This window comes from Chanodichthys erythropterus, chromosome 20 (assembly GCF_024489055.1).
Source record: "Chanodichthys erythropterus isolate Z2021 chromosome 20, ASM2448905v1, whole genome shotgun sequence".
Classification (NCBI taxonomy): domain Eukaryota; kingdom Metazoa; phylum Chordata; class Actinopteri; order Cypriniformes; family Xenocyprididae; genus Chanodichthys; species Chanodichthys erythropterus.
This window is the reverse complement of record NC_090240.1, coordinates 26183985-26204033: the sequence shown is the minus strand read 5'-3', so window position 1 is coordinate 26204033 and position 20049 is coordinate 26183985. Positions and strand designations below refer to the sequence as shown.

At 37.3% G+C, this 20049-nt stretch overlaps 2 protein-coding genes and 1 long non-coding RNA gene across 4 annotated transcripts in view; 2 read left to right on the top strand and 1 right to left on the bottom strand.

Annotated features, from left to right (window-relative positions):
- znf362b (zinc finger protein 362b) overlaps positions 1 to 20049 on the bottom strand; it is a 57747-nt gene that overhangs the window by 22880 nt on the left and 14818 nt on the right. The window lies entirely within an intron of this gene.
- Positions 1111 to 6805, top strand: LOC137009574 (uncharacterized). 2 transcript variants are annotated; one of them, XR_010892930.1, is made up of 5 exons: positions 1111 to 1924; positions 2026 to 2089; positions 2343 to 2431; positions 2747 to 2821; positions 6323 to 6805. It is a non-coding gene; the product is annotated as an uncharacterized lncRNA (long non-coding RNA). The 2 variants fall into 2 exon arrangements; XR_010892929.1 differs by lacking the exon at positions 6323 to 6805 and having other exon boundaries at positions 2343 to 2981.
- On the top strand, positions 9774 to 20001 carry ttc34 (tetratricopeptide repeat domain 34). Its single transcript, XM_067372134.1, has 8 exons — positions 9774 to 9971; positions 10083 to 11122; positions 14061 to 14283; positions 14385 to 14577; positions 14918 to 15084; positions 16641 to 16941; positions 17763 to 17977; positions 19440 to 20001. Exons 1-8 carry the CDS (start codon positions 9774 to 9776, stop codon positions 19974 to 19976), a joined length of 2874 nt encoding a protein of 957 aa, XP_067228235.1. The 3' UTR covers positions 19977 to 20001.

Here is a 20049-nt window from a genome sequence, read left to right as displayed (position 1 = left end):
ACCTATTGTAATACATGTTATTTTCCATTATTTTGCTTTACACGGCCCTGTTAGCCTTTTTGTAGGCCTATGAAAGTCATTTTTCTACAGTAATTAAGTCACTTTGAAGGGCATGGATGTGTGTCATTATCTGACATAACCAGACAGCACCTGTCAGGTAAGTTGCTTACTTAGCTAGATAGTTGAGTTTTTTGATGAGTGGATGATCAAAATATTATAGTCTACTTTGATTAGTGATGACATACATAATGTTTACTTAGTTTACATGGTTAGAGTTAAAATTCTTTAGACAAAAGTAGGCCTATTACTTAGCTAGCTATCAATAGTAGCTTAAAAGTTTATTCTGTCAGTAATTACTCACCCTTGTTTCATTCCAAACAAGACTTTCATTCATCTTCTGAAGATCATATAAACATTGATCAGTGAACATAAACAGAAGCTCAATGAAAACTGCATGATGAGCAAGAACAAACCTCTTCCGGAAGCTGAAACGTGCTGCGTAACAAAAGAAAGAACCTCATTGGTTATTCTCGCACGCATCAAGCAAACACGCTTGAGCTTAGGTTTACCACACCTGATGTGTTGATGAATGTTTATATGTGAATAAAAGCCTAAATTCAATCTGTTCATCATATAAAGTGATTGAGTCTCTTCAGAAAATTTGGATTCATATGGATTAGTTTTACGATCTCTTTATGAACCTTTTGAAGCGTTAAAGTGGTAGTTGCGCAGCTGTCTATGGAGGGACAGAAAGCTCTCAGATTTCATCAAAAAGATCTTCATTTGTTTTCTGAAGATGAACAAAAGTCTTATGTGTTTGGATGAGTAATTACCCTTACAGAAAAAACACATGAACTTCACATGTGATCACATGTTTTCCACATGTGATCACATGTGAACTTATATGATCACATGTGAGCAACATGTCACCACATGTGAACAACATTTCACCACATGTGACAACATGTCACCACATGTGAACAACATGTCACCACATGTGAACAACATGTCACCACATGTGAACAACATGTCAACACATGTGACAACATGTCACCACATGTGAATCACCACATGTGAAAAACATGTCACCACATGTGAACAAAGTTTGAACATAATGGAGCAAGTGGCACATATGGAAAACATGTTACTAGCCTATAGGTTATAATGTGGAGCACATGTGGAATATATTTTCACATGTTGTAATTTTTTGGGCGGCACAAAGTCAGCGGCTTGAAACGGTCGGACCACCGTCGGCACACCATCGGCAAGCTGACCAATCTGAAAATGCCGTCAATCTGACAGCGTTTTTTGGGTGGCACATCACCAGCGGTTTGCCGCTGCTGGGTCACCGTTGGTACACCAGTGGCAAGCCGATAATCGGTCCAGTTTCTACTAAGCGCTTACAGGACATCTTTTTTGATAAGTGTGTATTTATTTTATATTATTTTTACAGTTAAAAAATCTGAAAGTCTGAATAAAAAATATTAAGACTGACTTAATATCTATATCAAAAACTTGGTATAAAAAAACTGCCTATGGGCACGCTTTCAAATAAAATAACGTGGTTGAATGTTTGTAAAAAAAAATAAATAATTAAGTTATAAAAGTTACACACTTATTAAGTTATAAAAGTGCCACAATTGTCCCACTATGCTGGGGTGGCATTTTGCTCCTATAGGGTCATAAAACTACAAAATGAGTTTTAAATTCATGATTTAATATTAATGAGATTTTTTTATGTAATGTTTTAATTCTAGATGTTTATTTATGTAAGTGCTGCATGACTGTGACGTGTTTTAATGCGTGTGCGCGCCGAACCGCTTTCAAACACTGGAGCGGCGCAGAGTTGCCATGGAAACGGAGAAACAACAACTGACAAGCAGCAAAAACAGCAGCCTCTCGCTGTTGTTTTCACTTCTTTCAGGTGAGTTTAGTCGCTAAAATCACACGAATAACACACACAACTGTTCTTGACACTTCTCTAACATGTAATTGACACACTTATGTTGAATATTTACTTTACAGAAACAGTTTAGTGTCTTCGAAAAACTCCGTTATCATCTCCGTTAGCATCCCGTTTTCAGAAGAGGTAGGCTAACTCTAACGATCGATTTGTTTATAATAGTTTAGGCTTTTAATCACATCTTTATGTGTAGATGATGTGTAGAGGTTTATGTGTAAAGGTTTTGCTGTCTATGGGTGATTAGAAGCTGGCTAATTTATAAACGTAAATGTAGCCTACTGTTAATCGGTGACGTAACTTGCAGGGAGCACAAGTTTTCAAAAGCGTTTTGATCTCTCATGGTAAACAAATATTGATAAACATTGTTCTGTGATTTCAGCAGCGACAAAATAACCCCTCTACAACAGAGGGAAAGCTCAGAAGATTTCAGCATTTCTGAAGGAACCTGCTGACAGGAAGGAAACACAGGTGAAACTCACCAATTAACTCCATATCCATTTTTTCCACAATATTTTTTACCTATACCATGCATCTGTTATTTTCTTCTTTTATTTTCTCAAATTTACAGTTTTTATTTATTTAATTTGTTTTAAGAAGGCTTTGACATCCAAATGTAAGTGACACTGTATGAGCAATATTTAATGAATAAGTAAACAAAAAAACATAAATTCAGTTTATGTGTATTCTTCTTTTCCTGCTGTAACGTTAGCTTCTTTTCTTTTAATGAACCTGGCATTGAATAATAATATTGTTGGCTCTGTGACAAATTGTTTATGTTCCTAGATCCTTCCCTGTTGATGCCCTGCACCATAGCAGAGTTGGAGCGGATAAAAAAGTTCCTGTCGGACCAAATGACTAGTAAGTAAAGCCTCTTAAACATACACTAATGTTCAAAAGTGTGGGGTCGATAAGATTTTTAATGTTTTTAAAGTATCTTCTGTTCACAAAGGCTGCGTTCATTGGATCAACATACAGTAAAAACAATTCTGACTTTATAACTCGCAATTCTGACTTTATACCTCGCAATTCTGACTTTATATCTCGCAATTCTGACTTTATATCTCGCAATTCTGACTTTATATATCACAATTCTGATTTTATACCTCGCAATTCTGACTTTATAACTCGCAATTCTGACTTTATAACTCGCAATTCTGACTTTATATCTCGCAATTCTGACTTTATATCTCGCAGTTCTGATTTTATACCTCGCAATTCTGACTTTATAACTCGCAATTCTGACTTTATAACTCGCAATTCTGACTTTATATCTCGCAATTCTGACTTTATATCTCGCAGTTCTGACTTTATATCTCGCAGTTCTGACTTTATATCTCGCAGTTCTGACTTTATAACTCGCAATTCTGACTTTATATCTCGCAATTCTGACTTTATACCTCGCAATTCTGACTTTATATCTCGCAGTTCTGATTTTATACCTCGCAAGTCTGACTTTATAACTCGCAATTCTGACTTTATAACTCGCAATTCTGACTTTATATCTCGCAATTCTGACTTTATATCTCGCAGTTCTGACTTTATATCTCGCAGTTCTGATTTTATACCTCGCAATTCTGACTTTATAACTCGCAATTCTGACTTTATATCTCGCAATTCTGACTTTATACCTCGCAATTCTGACTTTATAACTCGCAATTCTGACTTTATAACTCGCAATTCTGACTTTATAACTCGCAATTCTGACTTTATAACTCGCAATTCTGACTTTATATCTCGCAATTCTGATTTTATACCTCGCAATTCTGACTTTATAACTCGCAATTCTGACTTTATATCTCGCAATTCTGACTTTATAACTCACAATTCTGACTTTATATCTCGCAATTCTGATTTTATATCTCGCAATTCTGATTTTATACCTCGCAATTCTGACTTTATAACTCGCGATTCTGACTTTATATATCACAATTCTGACTGTATATCTTACAATTCTGACTTTATATCTCGCAATTCTGACTTTATATCTCGCAATTCTGACTTTATATCTCGCAATTCTGACTTTATATCTCGCAATTCTGACTTTATATCTCGCAATTCTGACTTTATATCTCGCAATTCTGACTTTATATCTCGCAATTCTGACTTTATATCTCGCAATTCTGACTTTATATCTCGCAATTCTGACTTTATAACTCACAATTCTGACTTTATATCTCGCAATTCTGACTTTATATCTCGCAATTCTGACTTTATATCTCGCAATTCTGACTTTATATCTCGCAATTCTGACTTTATATCTCGCAATTCTGACTTTATATCTCGCAATTCTGACTTTATAACTCACAATTCTGACTTTATATCTCACAATTCTGACTTTATTTCTCACAATTCTGACTTTATAACTCGCAATTCTGACTTTATTTCTCACAATTCTGACTTTATAACTCGCAATTCTGACTTTATTTCTCACAATTCTGACTTTATTTCTCACAATTCTGACTTTATTTCTCACAATTCTGACTTTATATCAAGCAATTCTGACTTTATTTCTCACAATTCTGACTTTATTTCTCACAATTCTGACTTTATTTCTCACAATTCTGACTTTATATCAAGCAATTCTGACTTTATTTCTCACAATTCTGACTTTATTTCTCACAATTCTGACTTTATTTCTCACAATTCTGACTTTATTTCTCACAATTCTGACTTTATTTCTCACAATTCTGACTTTATTTCTCACAATTCTGACTTTATATCAAGCAATTCTGACTATAACTCGCAACTCAACAGACCAAAAAAAAAAACATAAAATCCTTAAAAATTTGAGCACTTACAATGAATTATTGTTGAATTAATGTTTTATTGTAATTTGCTTGCTGAGCCAGATGACTGTTGTTTTTGTTAAAAAATTATTATTATTGTGTTAATGTTGTTTACTGAACAATATATTATTATTATTACATTAACTTATGTGTATTAATGAAAGCTTGTATTTTCATGATTTTCATCATAACAAAATTCAATGTAGTTGTAAATAGAATAAAATAAAACTGTATACCAGCACCAGCATCCCATTCCAGCAAGACCAGCATATGTTGTGTTTTGGTGCTGGTATGCTGATGACCAGCATACCAGCACCAGCATCCGGAAACGGAAAAGATTAGTTCATTTCTCGAGTCCTCGGGTCCGAGTCGTTCGTTCAAGTCCCCATAGGCTGAATACAGAAACAGAAATGATTAGTTAATCTCTCGAGTCTTCGGGTCCGAGTCTCGTTCTTTTGTCACGTGACCGCTTCCCGGTCCAGTGTCTCGCAAAATATACAACATTACATTCGGATTATAGACTGTATATTTTACTATATTTAAGAATTATCATAAAATTATCAAAATAAGTCTGCAATAAACATCTGAACAAAAAGAAAGTTCCATCTTGTTTGTGTAAGAATATTTTTATTGTTAAATGTGGTGTTGTTTTTATTTAAATTATTTAAAATAAATATTATTACAAACGAGGACTCGAGAGATGAACTAATCATTTCTGTTTCTGTATTCAGCCTATGGGGATTTGAACGAACGACTCGGACCCGAGGACTCGAGAGATGAACTAATCTTTTCTGTTTCCACCAGTACAGACTGCATATCCGTGCCCTAATATGGAGCTGTGACTTGATGAACGAACGACTCGGACCCGCGGACTCGAGAAATGAACTAATCTTTTCTGTTTCCCGTAGTATGCTTATGAGATGTTGCGCATGCGCGGTCAACACAAAATGAACGAATCGCTCTCTGAGATGACTCGTTGTCCCGAGTCATATTTTAGACTCGTTCAAAATGAACGAATCGTTCATGAACGACACATCACTATTTTACGGTCTATGCTCGCAAAGCGGAGCCAGGCGAAAATATAAACGCGCCATTTTATTTCTCCATTTATTAAACAGATAGGTATTTGTTGTAAAAGAAATACAGTTACAATTGCAATGATTTTCAAGCACTTTATCCAAAATTCAAGCACTTTTCAAACCTTGAAAACACATCATCAAAATTCAAGCACTTTCAAGGATTTCAAGCACCCGTACGAACCCTGCATATACGTAGACATAAATAGAATACTCCGAGTCAGATACAAATCTTTATATGCTATGTTTTTACCTCACTAGAAATCCTTAGTCATTAGAACTCCCATTTTGGATGGCTTCTAGAGGGCATGCTGTAGGTGCGCACAGGATATGATTGGCTACTACCAATATAACATATCATATACGATCCTGAAATCCATAAAGAAAAGAAATAAAACTTTACTTTATCAGGATAGTTTACTTTATTTATTAAGTTTACTTTATCAGGATAGATGTTTGCACTGCCCTAATCTGATTGTTTTACTATCCCAAAACAGGAAACCTGCTGAAGGAGACACAGAGGACTGAAACGACATTCCACACATTCAGAAACTCACAATTCATATTTTTATATTTGGTTTTGCTTTTTTTGTTTTAAAAATTCATATTCACATTTGTATTTCTAATGAAATTAAATAAAATAATTGTTTATAAATAAAGAATTGTAAATAAATTTGAATTGTTTGTTTTAATGTTGGGAAACATGGCTATAGGCCCTACATAAGAACATGCTATCATTTTCTGTTGTTGTTTTGTTAGAAATGATTGTTGATGGGTTTCAAATGTTATTCCAAGGATCGCACATGGGAATGTACATGTTTCACATGTGATCTCATGGTTTCACATGGGAATATACATTTCACATGTGATTACATGGGTTTCACATGGGAATTTAAGGGTTTAACACGTGATCACATGGTTTTCACATGGGAATATGCGTTTCACATGTGATTACATGGGTTTCACATGGGAATATAAGGGTTTAACATGTGATCACATGGGAATATACATTTCACATGTGATTACTTGGGGTTCACATGAGACTTTATGGGTTTCACATTCCATCACATGGGTTTCACATGGGAATATACATTTCACGTGTGATTACATGGTTTTCACATGGGAATGTATGCGTTTCACATGGCTATTTTATACATGTTTCACATGTGATTTCATGGGTTTCACATGGGAATATACACATGTTTACATGGGTTTCACATGGGAAAACATGGGTTTCACATGTGTTTCACATGGGAAAACATGTGTTTCACATGTGTAAATGTTCCAAAAGCACACATTTCCCATGTGAAAAACATGTGATCACATGTGAACACATGTGCTTTTCACATGTGATCACATGTTAAATTTCACATGTGCATTTTGTCACATGTGATCACATGTGCTTTTCACATGTTTTCACATGTTAAATTTCACATGTGCAAAAATCACATGTGCATGTGGTCACATGTGACCACATGAGTTTTTGCACATGTGAAGTTCATGTGTTTTTTCTGTAAGGTGACAGAATTTTTGGGTGAACTAACCCTTTAACTAAAATGCCCACCCTGGCCACTATTTCAACAACTTTTTTCAGGTGTCGCTGTACAGCCAATCATTTGTCACTGATGAAGAAAAAAAAGAGACATCGTTACATTTTGTCCATGGTGTTTCAGAGTTTTATTTTGTCCATAAGTATTATAAAGACAGCTTTATAGAAAATCAGGTCTCACTGATCCTTATGCCCAGTGTTACTTTTTTTTTTTCACCCTGTTTGTCTGTATTTCATCAGCACCTCTCTCTCTGCAGCCTGCAGACCCATTCCCTGAATCTGACCTACCACAGATCATTGTTATTATAGTATTGAGATACTATTTTAGTTTTTTTTTAATACTTTTAATTAGTTTTTCTTTTGATATATATAAAGTGCTTTAGGTTATTTATATCTACTAATTTCATTACTTTATGTTCTATGTTATATGTGTTTTATTGTAGGCTACTTTTGTCTAATCCTCTTTAACTGTCGCAAATTCAGTCATAATCATGTGGATATTTCGGTGCATAAACAACAGAATATAAGCAAAATGCCAACAGGATGTACATAATAACAAAATAGAATGTTTTAATAACGTTTTAATATCTAGAACGTTTAATATCTAGAACGTTTGTATAACCAGAACGTTTTAAAAACATTTTTAAACATTCCCTTTTCGGAGTTTTTGGTACTAACGGTTCTATAATGTAATGGTTAGGAAACTTAAACTTTAGAAAAGTGTTCTTAGAACACAACATTGTTAGTTGATCGTTTCCATAGCAACCAGTGAACACATGCATCTCAAAGCGCGTGTTTGCCTGGAGCCAAAGTTTTTGGAATTTGGATGTAACAAAGTCGCGCAACAGGTGACTGAATAAAGACCCTTAAGACTTCATTACATTTTTGCCCTATACGTTGCTAAGATATAACAAGATAAGTATTTAATGAAGACTGACGCGTTGTGTCACATAGTCGTAAGTAGCCTAATTATTAGTATTCTTACTAAAGAACAGACGAGCACCTGCCCGAAACCTATAGCTACATTCCTTAACGTCTTAGATTTTGTGTGTTCTATATGTTAAAAATGTTATTTATTTATTTTAATGTTTCGTCTTCCTATCGTCTTTCACTTATGGGGTCGGCATATTGAGTTTCAGCAAGACCTTTTTTCGGGACAAAGCTTTTCTTTAACCAGACAGTCGCGTCTTTTGACAGTTATCCTGAATAAAGTCTATGAAGATTCCAATGTGGTCCATCTAAATGGTGTTTAATATGCAGCACATCTCAGAAAATAATGTTTAACTCGTTTAACGTAAGACAGGAGAAGTCGACCAAAAGTGCGTGGACTGTAGCCTCTCTCTCTCTCAGACTCTCACAGACACAGAAAGGTGAGTAAACATCATTAAGAGTGTGTACGATCTCATATGAGACGATAAAATGCCCTGCTCTTTTCATAAATATTGTAATCTGTTTTACATTGATGTCTATTGGAAGCCATGTTAACATTTATAGCTTAGAGCTGCTGATAATCCATCAGTAGGCTATCTGTTTCATTGTTATTTTTAACAACTATTCAAAGCCTACTTACTGTATTCCAACAGCGAGTTAATCACTGGTACTATCCGAAAAGTGACAACTAACTAGTAATATTTTTAATTAGATTAGTACTTGAACTTTAAAGTAGCCTGACTAGCCATTATACTATAAGGAAACAAGTTTAAGAACTGATAAATGGTAGATATATCTAGTTACAAGTTTCTAATAAATAAGCACTAGTAACACTGAAATAGATACTTGTTACTTGGCTAATTACTACTAGGAAATAAGCACCTAATGATTGGTACAAATGGACTTGGTTGCCTAGTAAACATTGGAATAATTACTAGTGTCTATGAATAGTTACTAGTAAAACAGAAAAATATACTCATCACTCTACTTTAAAAATAGCTAACATAAAAAGATACTAGTGTCATTTATTTATGCAATTCATATTTATAGTAACTCATTCAATGCGTGATATTAATAAAAGCAAGATAAAGATGTCTTTTAATAATTTTTTAAAGGTCTTTGAGGACTCTTGTAGAGGAAATATCCAAATGTAAATAGCATTACAGAGAAGAGAGATGAATGGCATACAAGGTGCAGCTGAACTGTGCAGAGAGGGGGACAAAATATTACTCTCTGGGGACCCTGGCAGAGCTGCGGTTCTGTACACCCATGCTTTTGGAAATCATGCAGGATCCACTGTAGGACACATGCGTGGCCTCGACACAGGTTGTTTGGAGGAGGTGATCTCAGCTCTGGAGGCCTCGCTTGATGACGTTTCGAACAACTCAGTTGAGGGTCTGAGCAAAGGTCTTGTTGCTGTATTTCTGTCTACATTATGCCCCAATAATATTTCTGCTTCTCTTTATAAAATGGAGTCTGTCCTGCAGGGGACAGGTCATGCCTCGGACGAGATTTTTGCACGATGTTCTGCTCTTCTAGAGAGAAAACAAATGCCCCAACCTGCGGGCCACACACGGTTAGTTCTGGAGTTAACTAGAGCTCTGGCCTGCTTGCTCTCAGACCCTCAAAGTCCCAAAGGTCCTCAGCTTTATCTGCAAGCCTTTCATGTAAATAAATCAGAAACTATTAGACTTGTTAAAGAAAGGCAAACTCAACATGTGGAGCTATTAATTAAAGCCTTTTATAAGCAAATGTCTCCGAGATATTCCATTCTTCAGATGAAGAAAGCATCGAGTTCTACACAAGCAAGTGACGGCATCGATCCTACTAAAACTGTTGAGTTTTTACTTGCCATTTCACCTAATGATATCCAGGTGAGAGAGCTTCAAGCTGCAGTCTTGTTTTCATCAGGAAAGTTCACAGAAAGTGCAGAAGCTTTGTCGCTGGCTGTTAAACTAGGTGAATCACAGACAGAACATGTAATGGCACCAGAGAAAAGAGCTTGTTTACTGGTGGGCAGAGCAGCTGCTCACTTTTCAGCAGGAGGACGAGCAAGAGAAGTCTGCAAAGATCTGGGTGACGGCTTTGCACTTCATCCGGCAACAGCAAGACAGCAATTCCAGAGCCTTTTCTCGGACACTGGTATAGGGTTGGCTGCTCGCATCCAGCTGCGCCAACAGGCAGAGAAAGGTGTCTTGGAGTTCAGGGAGGCAGTTCTTATGAGGCCTGACCTTCGGTCTTTGAAAGGAGTGGAGTTGTTGGATCCCGTTATTGCTCAGCTGCGAGCTCTCTGCCACTTGGAGTCAGACGGTGGAGGTAGGGAACTGCGGGTGCGTCTGGCAGACTGCCTCCTCTTGCGTGGGGAACATAAAGAAGCCCTTTCCATAAGTAGCCAGCTAGCTGCTGCAGCTCCAGCCCAGCAGAGCTACCAGAACACAGTGCAAGTGCTCAGAGGGTTTTCTCGACTCTTCACTGAGGACCATAAAGGTGCTCTAGAAGATTTCCAAGCGGTTATTGAACATAGCACTCCTCACCCGCCCAGCTGTGTCCGTGCGCTCTGTGGTAGGGGTGCCCTGCGTATGATGGCTGGCTCACACTACCTTACTGCTCTAGATTACGTTACGGCGAGCCGATTACAGCTGCAGGACACCGCTGTAACTGTTAGGTGCCTGGTGCCATGGAACTACCGTGGGTTGCTGTGCACTGTGCTGCTGGAACAGGGAAGGGTTATGCTTGAGGGGACTGAAGAACAAAAAGCTGACTCAAACCCTACAGCACAACAAGAGCATGAGGAACTTCACACCAACAACAAACAGAGGTACATTTGTATTTTTCAAATTCTGAATGAAGTCTTGCAATATGTTTCCTTTTGTCTTAAAGTGAATATCCATTTTTCATACTGTAAATTGTAATTTTGTCATGCCTAAATTCACTTTGTAGGTTTTTTTTAGACAAAATACTGTAGTATAGAATCAGCCATGACATGAAAATATTTATCGGCTTATCAGTGTCGATAGGCACTCCTGGAGGGCCACCTTTCTGTAGGGTTAAGCTCCAACCTACCTGTGGTGTGTTTCCCATACCACGACGTAGCTCGCTGCTTTAAGTGTTAGTTCACCCAAAAATGAAAATTCTGTCATTTGTTACTCACCCTCATGCCGTTCCACACCTGTAAGACCTTTGTTATTCTTCGGAACACAAATTAAGATATTTTAGTTGAAATACGATGGCTCCCTGAGGCCTCCATAGGGAGCAATGACACTTCCTCTCTCAAGATCCATTAATGTACTAAAAACATATTTAAATCAGTTCATGTGAGTACAGTGGTTCAATATTAATATTATAAAGCGACGAGAATATTTTTGGTGTGCCAAAAAAAAACCAAAATAACGACTTATTTAGTGATGGCCGATTTCAAAACACTGCTTCAGGAAGCATTGGAGCGTTATGAATCAGTGTGTCGAATCTGCTGTTCAGAGCGTCAAAGTCATGTGATTTCAGCCGTTGGCAGTTTGACACGCGATCTGAATCATGATTCGATACGCTGATTCATTTATGCTCCGAATCTTCCTGAGGCAGTGTTTTGAAATCGGCCTTCACTTATTTTGTTTTTTTTTGGCGCACAAAAAATATTCTCGTCTCTTTATAATATTAATATTGAACCATTGTATTCACATGAACTGATTTAAATATGTTTTTAGTACCTTCATGGATCTTGAGAGAGGAAGTGTCATTGCTCCCTATGGTGGCCATCGGATTTCAACTAAAATATCTTAATTTGTGTTCCGAAGATTAACGAAGGTCTTACGGGCATGGAATGGCATGAGGGTGAGTAATAAATGACCGAATTTTCATTTTTGGGTGAACTAACCCTTTAACTACCATAGTAGCTACAATGCATTGTTGAACAAATCAACTAGCTAGTCACGACTGTTTTCCGAAACCGTATTGCCGTAAACCTGTCATTCAACCAGTGGTGGAATAATAACTTCTTTAAGTGAATCTGTTTGAGATCGAATTAATGCTAGATTTTTTTGCTAGAAATTACGGACATGGCATCTGAGGACTAATTCTCATTTTTCTCAACTATTTTGCTTTATTTCCAGATTCTATCATAGGCTCGTTCTTACGTACTAGAGCACGTACGCACATGCACACTCTTCAAAAACGGTGCTTAAAATCTCTTGATAAATTAAAATATGTAAATGACAAGTAACTACTGTATGCTTTTAGCTACAGCTCGAGAGCTGTCGTTCCAACCACACAAGTTTGCGGTGCAATTTGCGAATGTTCGTTTGAACTATTTTAGTAACGATGGAAGTTGCGACGTTAGTTGGCTAACAATGCTTTTTGGGAAACACACACCAGACTAGAAGTTTTTAGTTGCTGTGTCTCATTTTGAAAGCTGCACCCTCCAGAGCTCACATTTATTGGGTACATACATCATTCAGGCTGCCTCATTTCAGAAAAGTAACCATTAGATTCCAAAGTAAGCAATAAATGATATTAATTTATATTTTTCTCACAAGAAATTTTAGAATGGTTACTTTTCTGAAATGAGAAAGCCCTAATGACGTATGCAGCCAACATATGCAACCTCCCTAGGGTGCAGTCTATAAATTAACTATAATAAACTTTATTGATGAAAGAAGAACTATGCTATCCATGAGAGTGATCGCGATTTAGATGATAATCAAAACCAAGCAAATGTCTTGTTAGTATTTATTTGGCAGAGAATCCAATTGAGGCAGGAACTGTGATCGTGGTGAGGGTGCGGGGCACAGCAGCTCATTTGCATTTAAAGGCACATGCACGAAAATAGCCTGTTTTTGGCTGTAGTCAGAAATGGGTATTTACAACATGGATTTATAAATGATCTGTGAGGTATTTTAAGCTGAATCTTCAGACACATTCTAGGGACACCTGAGACTTAAATTACATCTTAATGTAATTTAATAGGTGCTCTTTAATATTATCTCATAATTTGGCAGCTGGCATATTAGGCTGCTGTCACTTTAAAACCTGACAGATGGATTATTATACTGTTACACATGCGTTTTCTTTCTCAACTGTTTACTTTCACTTAAAACATAACTGACTGTGTTTATGTAAATACTCTCCTAGACTAACATTTTGAAATTATTTTGTGTATTTGACTGTTTAATTGTGATAAGCAGTGAAAAAGTATTCAATTTAGTACTGAAAGGTGGCTTTATGTGCACGCACTTTGGCTGTGAGCACAAAATCTGCGGGAATGAGTAAAATTATGTGCAATACACGCAATCTCACGCTCAAAGTAAAGCCCTGTAACACCAATGATATTCATCCTCAGCAAATGAAATGGCTGAGGGGAGGCAGGTTTGTGTGTCAACTTGCTGTCGGAGAGATGAGAGAGTGAGAAAGTGCAACTGGTATCATGTATCTATTCTGTAGAAAATGAGTTATAGAAGCGTTTCAGATATTTCAGTATCGATATGTATCGAAAAAATCTATATTTTTGACAACACTACATTGCACTTAGTTTATTATTTCAGATGTTTTTTTAAAAGACTACAATTGAAAAATGTATATATTATATATTAAATTAAACCTGTCGTAAGAGTAGGAGTGACTGCGTTACACGCCACTGCTGAAAGCCACCCGCATTTGACGGATGGATGTCAAGCCCTGGTTGTAACTAACATCTGTAGGTTCTTGGGCATCTTGAAGAAGGATTGGACACCACTGTCTTATTCAGTCTCCTGTGCTTCCTCCAGGTCTTCGGCTGGTGTGCACGCTCTTGCTCTTCTACTAATGGAGTTACAGCCCGGTGCCGATGGACCCCAGATTCTCACAGCAGATGCTCTGTACCAGTTGGGTCGTGTTGAGGAGGCTTATCGTCTTCTTCTCAACATTGAGCACACAGCCCCACGACCACCGATTCTCGCACGCCTTGCAATTCTGCAGCTGCATCGTGGCTTCCTCTATGATGCCTATCAGGTGCCAGATTATATTCCTCCTGCAGCTCACCATAGTTAAATCACATTTCAATTATTAAGGTATTTCTATGATAATAATTTATTTATATTGGTGTCTTACAGCTACTGAAGAAGCTGATTAATTCAGGTGACACCAGCTGTCTACGTCCCCTTCTCTCTGTAACGTCTTTACAAGACCGAGCACTTCTAGAAAAACATTGTCACTCTGCTTCCAAACGTATACTGTGTGGCCAACAAGCAGAAAGTGCAATAAGGGAAGCTGTGGCTTATTTGTCCATTGCCATTATGGCTTCAGGTAACAAGGACGCATTCAGATATATATTATTTTACATTACAAAATATTTCTGGTTATCAAATATAGAGGAAAGTGCAAATGCAAACAGGAATTTATTTCACACCACTGATTTTATCTGACTGACGCAAGTTCTATTTGGGGGAAGAAAATTTTTTTTTCCTCTTCAGCTCTTCAATTTTCATTTACTTCTGTCTGTAATTGATTTCCATTATATAATCTTGGTTTTTATATTTCATATAACTCTCATAATTACTTAGCAGAAATTATATTATAAAGAAACAGATGAAGGTAACTAATAACACTGCTATTTTCATAACTGAGTTAACCGATTATTCTTTAGGTGGTGAAGCAATAGATTCCCTGCTGGAGAGAGCAAGATGTTATGCTTTGTTGGGCCAATGGAAGACGGCTATCTATGACTTCACTGCGATCCTTAAAGAGCACCCAGACCATGTGCAGGCTTTGTGTGGAAGAGGATTTACTTATCTTATGCTGAACCAGCAAAAGGTGTGGTAGCAAAAACAAAGACCTCCACCTAAAGGAAATACCTCCACCTATTTGTAAAAATGTGGTTTTAGAGATGGTTTGATGGTCATGATTCAGTAATACATTGCAATAAGGTTAACGCATAGTTAATGCATTAGATATCACAAAATGACAATAAACAAACTTTTAATAATCTTGGTTAATGTCAACTTCTACATATACTAATACATTTTCAAACATGTTTTAATTTTAATTTATATTTATAGATTTACTTAAAATTATTTATGAAATGGATGAAATAATAGACACCTAGGCCTAGTTTTCCAGACAGGGCTTAAAGGTGCCATCAAATTGAATTTATCTTGGCATAGTTGAATAACAAGTGTTCAGTACATGGAAATGAAATACAGTGAGTCTCAAACTCCATTGTTTCCTTCTTCTTATGTAAATCTCATTTGTTTAAAAGACCTCAGAAGAACAGGCGAATCTCAACATAACACCGACTGTTACGTAACAGTCGGGATCATTAATATGTACGCCCCCAATATTTGCATATGCCCAGCTCATGTTCAAAGCATTAGACAAGGGCAGCCAGTATTAACGTCTGGATCTGTGCACAGCTGAATCATCAGACTAGGTAAGCAAGCAAGGACAACAGCGAAAAATGGCAGATGGAGCGATAATAACTGACATGATCCATGATAACATGATATTTTTAGTGATATTTGTAAATTATCTTTCTAAATGTTTCATTAGCATGTTGCTAATGTACTGTTAAATGTGGTTAAAGTTACCATCGTTTCTTACTGTATTCACGGAGACAAGAGCCGTCGCTATTTTCATTTTTAAACACTTGCAGTCTGTATAATTCATAAACACAACTTCATTCTTTATAAATCTCTCCAACAGTGTGTAATGTTAGCTTTAGCCACGGAGAACTATCAAACTCATTCAGAATCAAATGTAAACATCCAAATAAATACTGTACTCACATGATCTGATGCATGCATGCAGCATGCATGACGAACACTGTGTAAGGATCCATTTTGAGGGTTATATTAGCTGTGTGAACTTTGTTTATGCTTTTTAAGGCAAGCGCGAGCTCCGGGGGCGGGGAGCGTGAGGAATTAAAGGGGCCGCAGCCTGAATCGGTGCATTTCTAATTATGCCCTAAAATAGGCAGTTAAAAAAAATTTATTAAAAAAAATCTATGGGGTATTTTGAGCTGAGACTTCACAAACACATTCAGGGGACACCTTAGACTTATATTACATCTTGTAAAAAAACGTTCGATGGCACCTTTAAATAAAGCCAGGATTACGCCTTAGTTAAATTAGGACATTTAAGTAACTTTTTTAAATGTGCCTTAGAAAAAACATTACTGGTGTGAATCTTGAGACAAAACAATGGCACTGGCATATTTTAAGATAAGTCACTACAAGTTGCTTTTAGTTAAGACAGCTCAAAAATGCATTTTAGTCTTGGACTAGGCTTAAGCCTTGTCTGAGAAACCACACATTAAAGTAATATTTCCTGCATGCTTGTAAACTGACACTGTAATATCAATAATTCACCAGGAATGCACACTAGACATACTAGTTGCCCTTCAGTGTGGTGCTGAGGAGGTCACTCAGAGCATGCTGTCACTTAAAGACAAAGCGAAGAGACTCGTCAGTGAATGGTTGGGTCAGCACTGTCGCAGCAGCCTGTCAGACACTCTGCTGGCCAACCCTGTACCCTGCCGGGAGGAACACCTGCGAGAGGCCTTTTTGATTGGTGGAGCACTAATGAACACTGACTGCAGGGAACCAAGGTGGCACCTCCTGTACATAGATACACTACTTGCCAAAGGTAGGGAGCAGTATACAGCATATAGGAGTCGAGTATGAGGGCCAGTAGGTTGTTTATTGCACATTAAATGTGTTAGACAAATTAAAAATATGTATGTTGCACATTATGTCTGTTAAAGGATTAGTTCACTTTCAAATTAAAATTTCCTGATAATTTACTCACCCCCATGTCATCCAAGATTTTCATGTCTTTCTCTCTTCAGTCTAAAAGAAATTTAGGTTTTTGATGAAAACATTCCAGGAATTTTCTCCATATAGTGGACTTCAATGGCCTCCAAACGGTTGAAGGTCAAAATGATCATTGCAGCTTCAAAACGTTCTACACGATCCCAGACAAGGAATAAGTGTCTTATCTAAAGAAACCATTGCTCATTTTCTAAAAAAAAAAATGAAAAATTATATATGTTTTAACCATAAATGCTCATCTTGAACTACCTCTCTTCTTCTTCTCTATTAGAATTCAGGCAGTGTAGATACTGCTAAGTGTATTACTGCCCTCCACAGGTCAAAGTTTGAACTAATTGTTATATATTTGCACTAGCATATTGTATATGACAATTTAGTTCAATCTTTGACCTGTGGAGGGCAGTAATACACTTAGCAATGTCTACACTGCAAGAATTCTAATAGAGAAGAAGAAGAGAGCTAATTCAAGATAAGCATTTATGGTTAATATGTATAGAATTTTTTTTTTTTTTAATGAGCAATGGTTTCTCTAGATAAGACCCTTATTCCTCGTTTGGGATCGTCTTCTAGAACAATTTGAAGCTGCAATTTTAATTTGAAAGTGAACTAATCCTTTAAATGTTTTTTTTTATAAAGTTGGTGTTTTAAATGATGTTTGTAAAGGGGAGGTGAATGCGGCAGGAGCACACCTGAAGCAGGTGTTTGGTCAAGAGCCTCGAGATGTCGCAGCTAAGGCCAGATGGGGTGTCGTGAAGGCCTGGCAGCAGAGTTACAAAGTGGCAGCCAACTATCTGAGTGTGGTGGCTGAGAAAGATCCAGCAACTCTTGACTTTCTAATCAATCTTGTTCAGTCAGCTCAAAGAAAACGCTTGGCACAGGTGATCACTAGTTGTGTGCGTGTGTGTATGTGAGAGAGAGTGTGTGTGTTATAAATCATACTATATTAAGAGTTTTGAAAATCTAAAAATGCAGAAAGGTTTTTGTGATGGGTAGGTTTGGTGTAGGGGGATAGAATATACAGTTTGTACTGATTAAGAATCATTTTTTTTTTATGGGAAGTCCCCATAAAACATGGAAACCAATGTGTGTGTGTGTGTGTGTGTGTGTGTGTGTGTGTGTGTGTGTGTGCATATTGATATGTTCAGTACTGATAGACTGCACTGTCAGAAAAAAAAACAGTACAATAGCTTGACAAATTAGGACTGGAAAAATAATGTGTTAAGTGTTAATATGATTAAGATAGACTGTTCATTGCATTAAAAAATAATTAATGCACCGTCCATATTTTATTCCCTTTGCCTGAGCTACACTGTTTTGCTCCATTTTCAGAGGCTCCATAAAAATATAAAGAAATGTTTTAATTAATGATTTTACTGTATATTTAGCATGAAATATATATATTTAGTAATATATAATAAATATTTAGCCACGTTGTTTAATTGGCAAATTTATGTGCGCCCATGGGCGTGCTGATCTGAAAATGAGGTGTGTTGCTATTTTGAGGCAACTGAAATAGACTGCACCATTGACCAAATGAAACCTGGTCTAAAGTCAATGGCACACTTTTTTTTTTTTTTGTTATTTAAAGAGAGCGTTAGTATTATGCACCTATCTGCTTGTTACTCACACGGATGTGCAGCAGCACACAAACATGCCAAATATCTAAAAATTAAATATTAAGGGATTACAATGTAAAAGATTATTATTGTGTGCATAAAGATAAAAATGCTTTGGTGGAATCTGGCTTGTCCCGTAGATCCGCTTGCGTGCTTTAACCTCGCGCATGAGCAGAGCCGTTTCCTCGCTAGAGAAGCATTCCGTTTTTCCACTTGCACATTCCGACATGTAAATAGCGAATCTGTCATGGCGCGAGCGCAACTGGCTTTTAAAGGGAATGGGAGATGAGACTCAAACACACCCATTACTCATTAAGAGAATAGGGACAACCCTTTTAGACAATGCGCCGGGTGTATAATCAACAAAATAGAGAACAGGTGCAAATCATAATGAAATCAATAAGAAACCATGGGAACTTATACAAACACAGGAAACAGAACTAAAACACATGTGAAACGCAACCAAAACAGACACAGACAACCCATTACAGTTAAATTGCACATAATTTACACATTTTATCTTTGAAAACTGAAGTACTAATGTTATTAGTATTGTGCAGCACTGGCCTTGTTTACTACTTTGTTAAAAGATTTTAAACAAATATTATTTAAAACATACTTCCTATTTTGATTCTACATTAATATGGAGATTCCAAGATGTGATTATGTTACTCAAGGCAAATTCAACTCAACTGTATTTAATAAATTGATTCTGTGCTTCCAGGCAGCATCTCAGCAGGCCAGCGTTGTTTCTGAAGGTGGTCAGTGGGAGCACGCTTTAGCCCTCCTTACACTAGCAGTGCGAGCGGTCAATGAGATGAAGCTTCAGTACCTCAGGCAGCGTGCAGCCTGCCTGGCCCACCTGGGCCTCCACGACAGGGCCGTATCTGATTTGAGTAAGGTCATCCAGGGCCACAGTGCAGATGCGAGTGGGGAGCCAAGGGTTTGGGCAGAGGACCTTTGCCGCCGAGGCCGTAGCCTGCTGTTGTGTTCCCATGAAGAGTCTGGCTTACAGGACATTTCACAAGCCCTGGATCTACACGAGGGACAGGCTCTGCTGTGTGTGGAGGCTGGTCTGGGAACACAACGCCTTGCTGAAAAGTTCCTGCGCTTTGCCCTGCAGAACTATGGAGAGCAGAAACTTGACAAAGCTTGGCTTCTGACAGAGACCGGGCTTAAAGTGGACAGTGGCCATGTAGAACTGCGCAGACTGAGGGCTAGAATAAAGCGAGAAGTCTCTGGTCCATGTACTGTCCATTAGAGATGAAACATAAATAAGATGTTTAAATGTGAACCGATAGTGATAGAATGGTTTATGTCTTTATATTACTGTA

Coding starts and splice junctions, on each gene's coding strand:
- ttc34 (XM_067372134.1), top strand. CDS start 9,774: ATGGAGTCTGTCCTGCAGGGGACAGGTCATGCCTCGGACGAGATTTTT. Junction 11,123..14,060: donor CACACCAACAACAAACAGAG/GTACATTTGTAT, acceptor TGCTTCCTCCAG/GTCTTCGGCTGGTGTGCACG. Junction 14,578..14,917: donor CATTGCCATTATGGCTTCAG/GTAACAAGGACG, acceptor ATTATTCTTTAG/GTGGTGAAGCAATAGATTCC.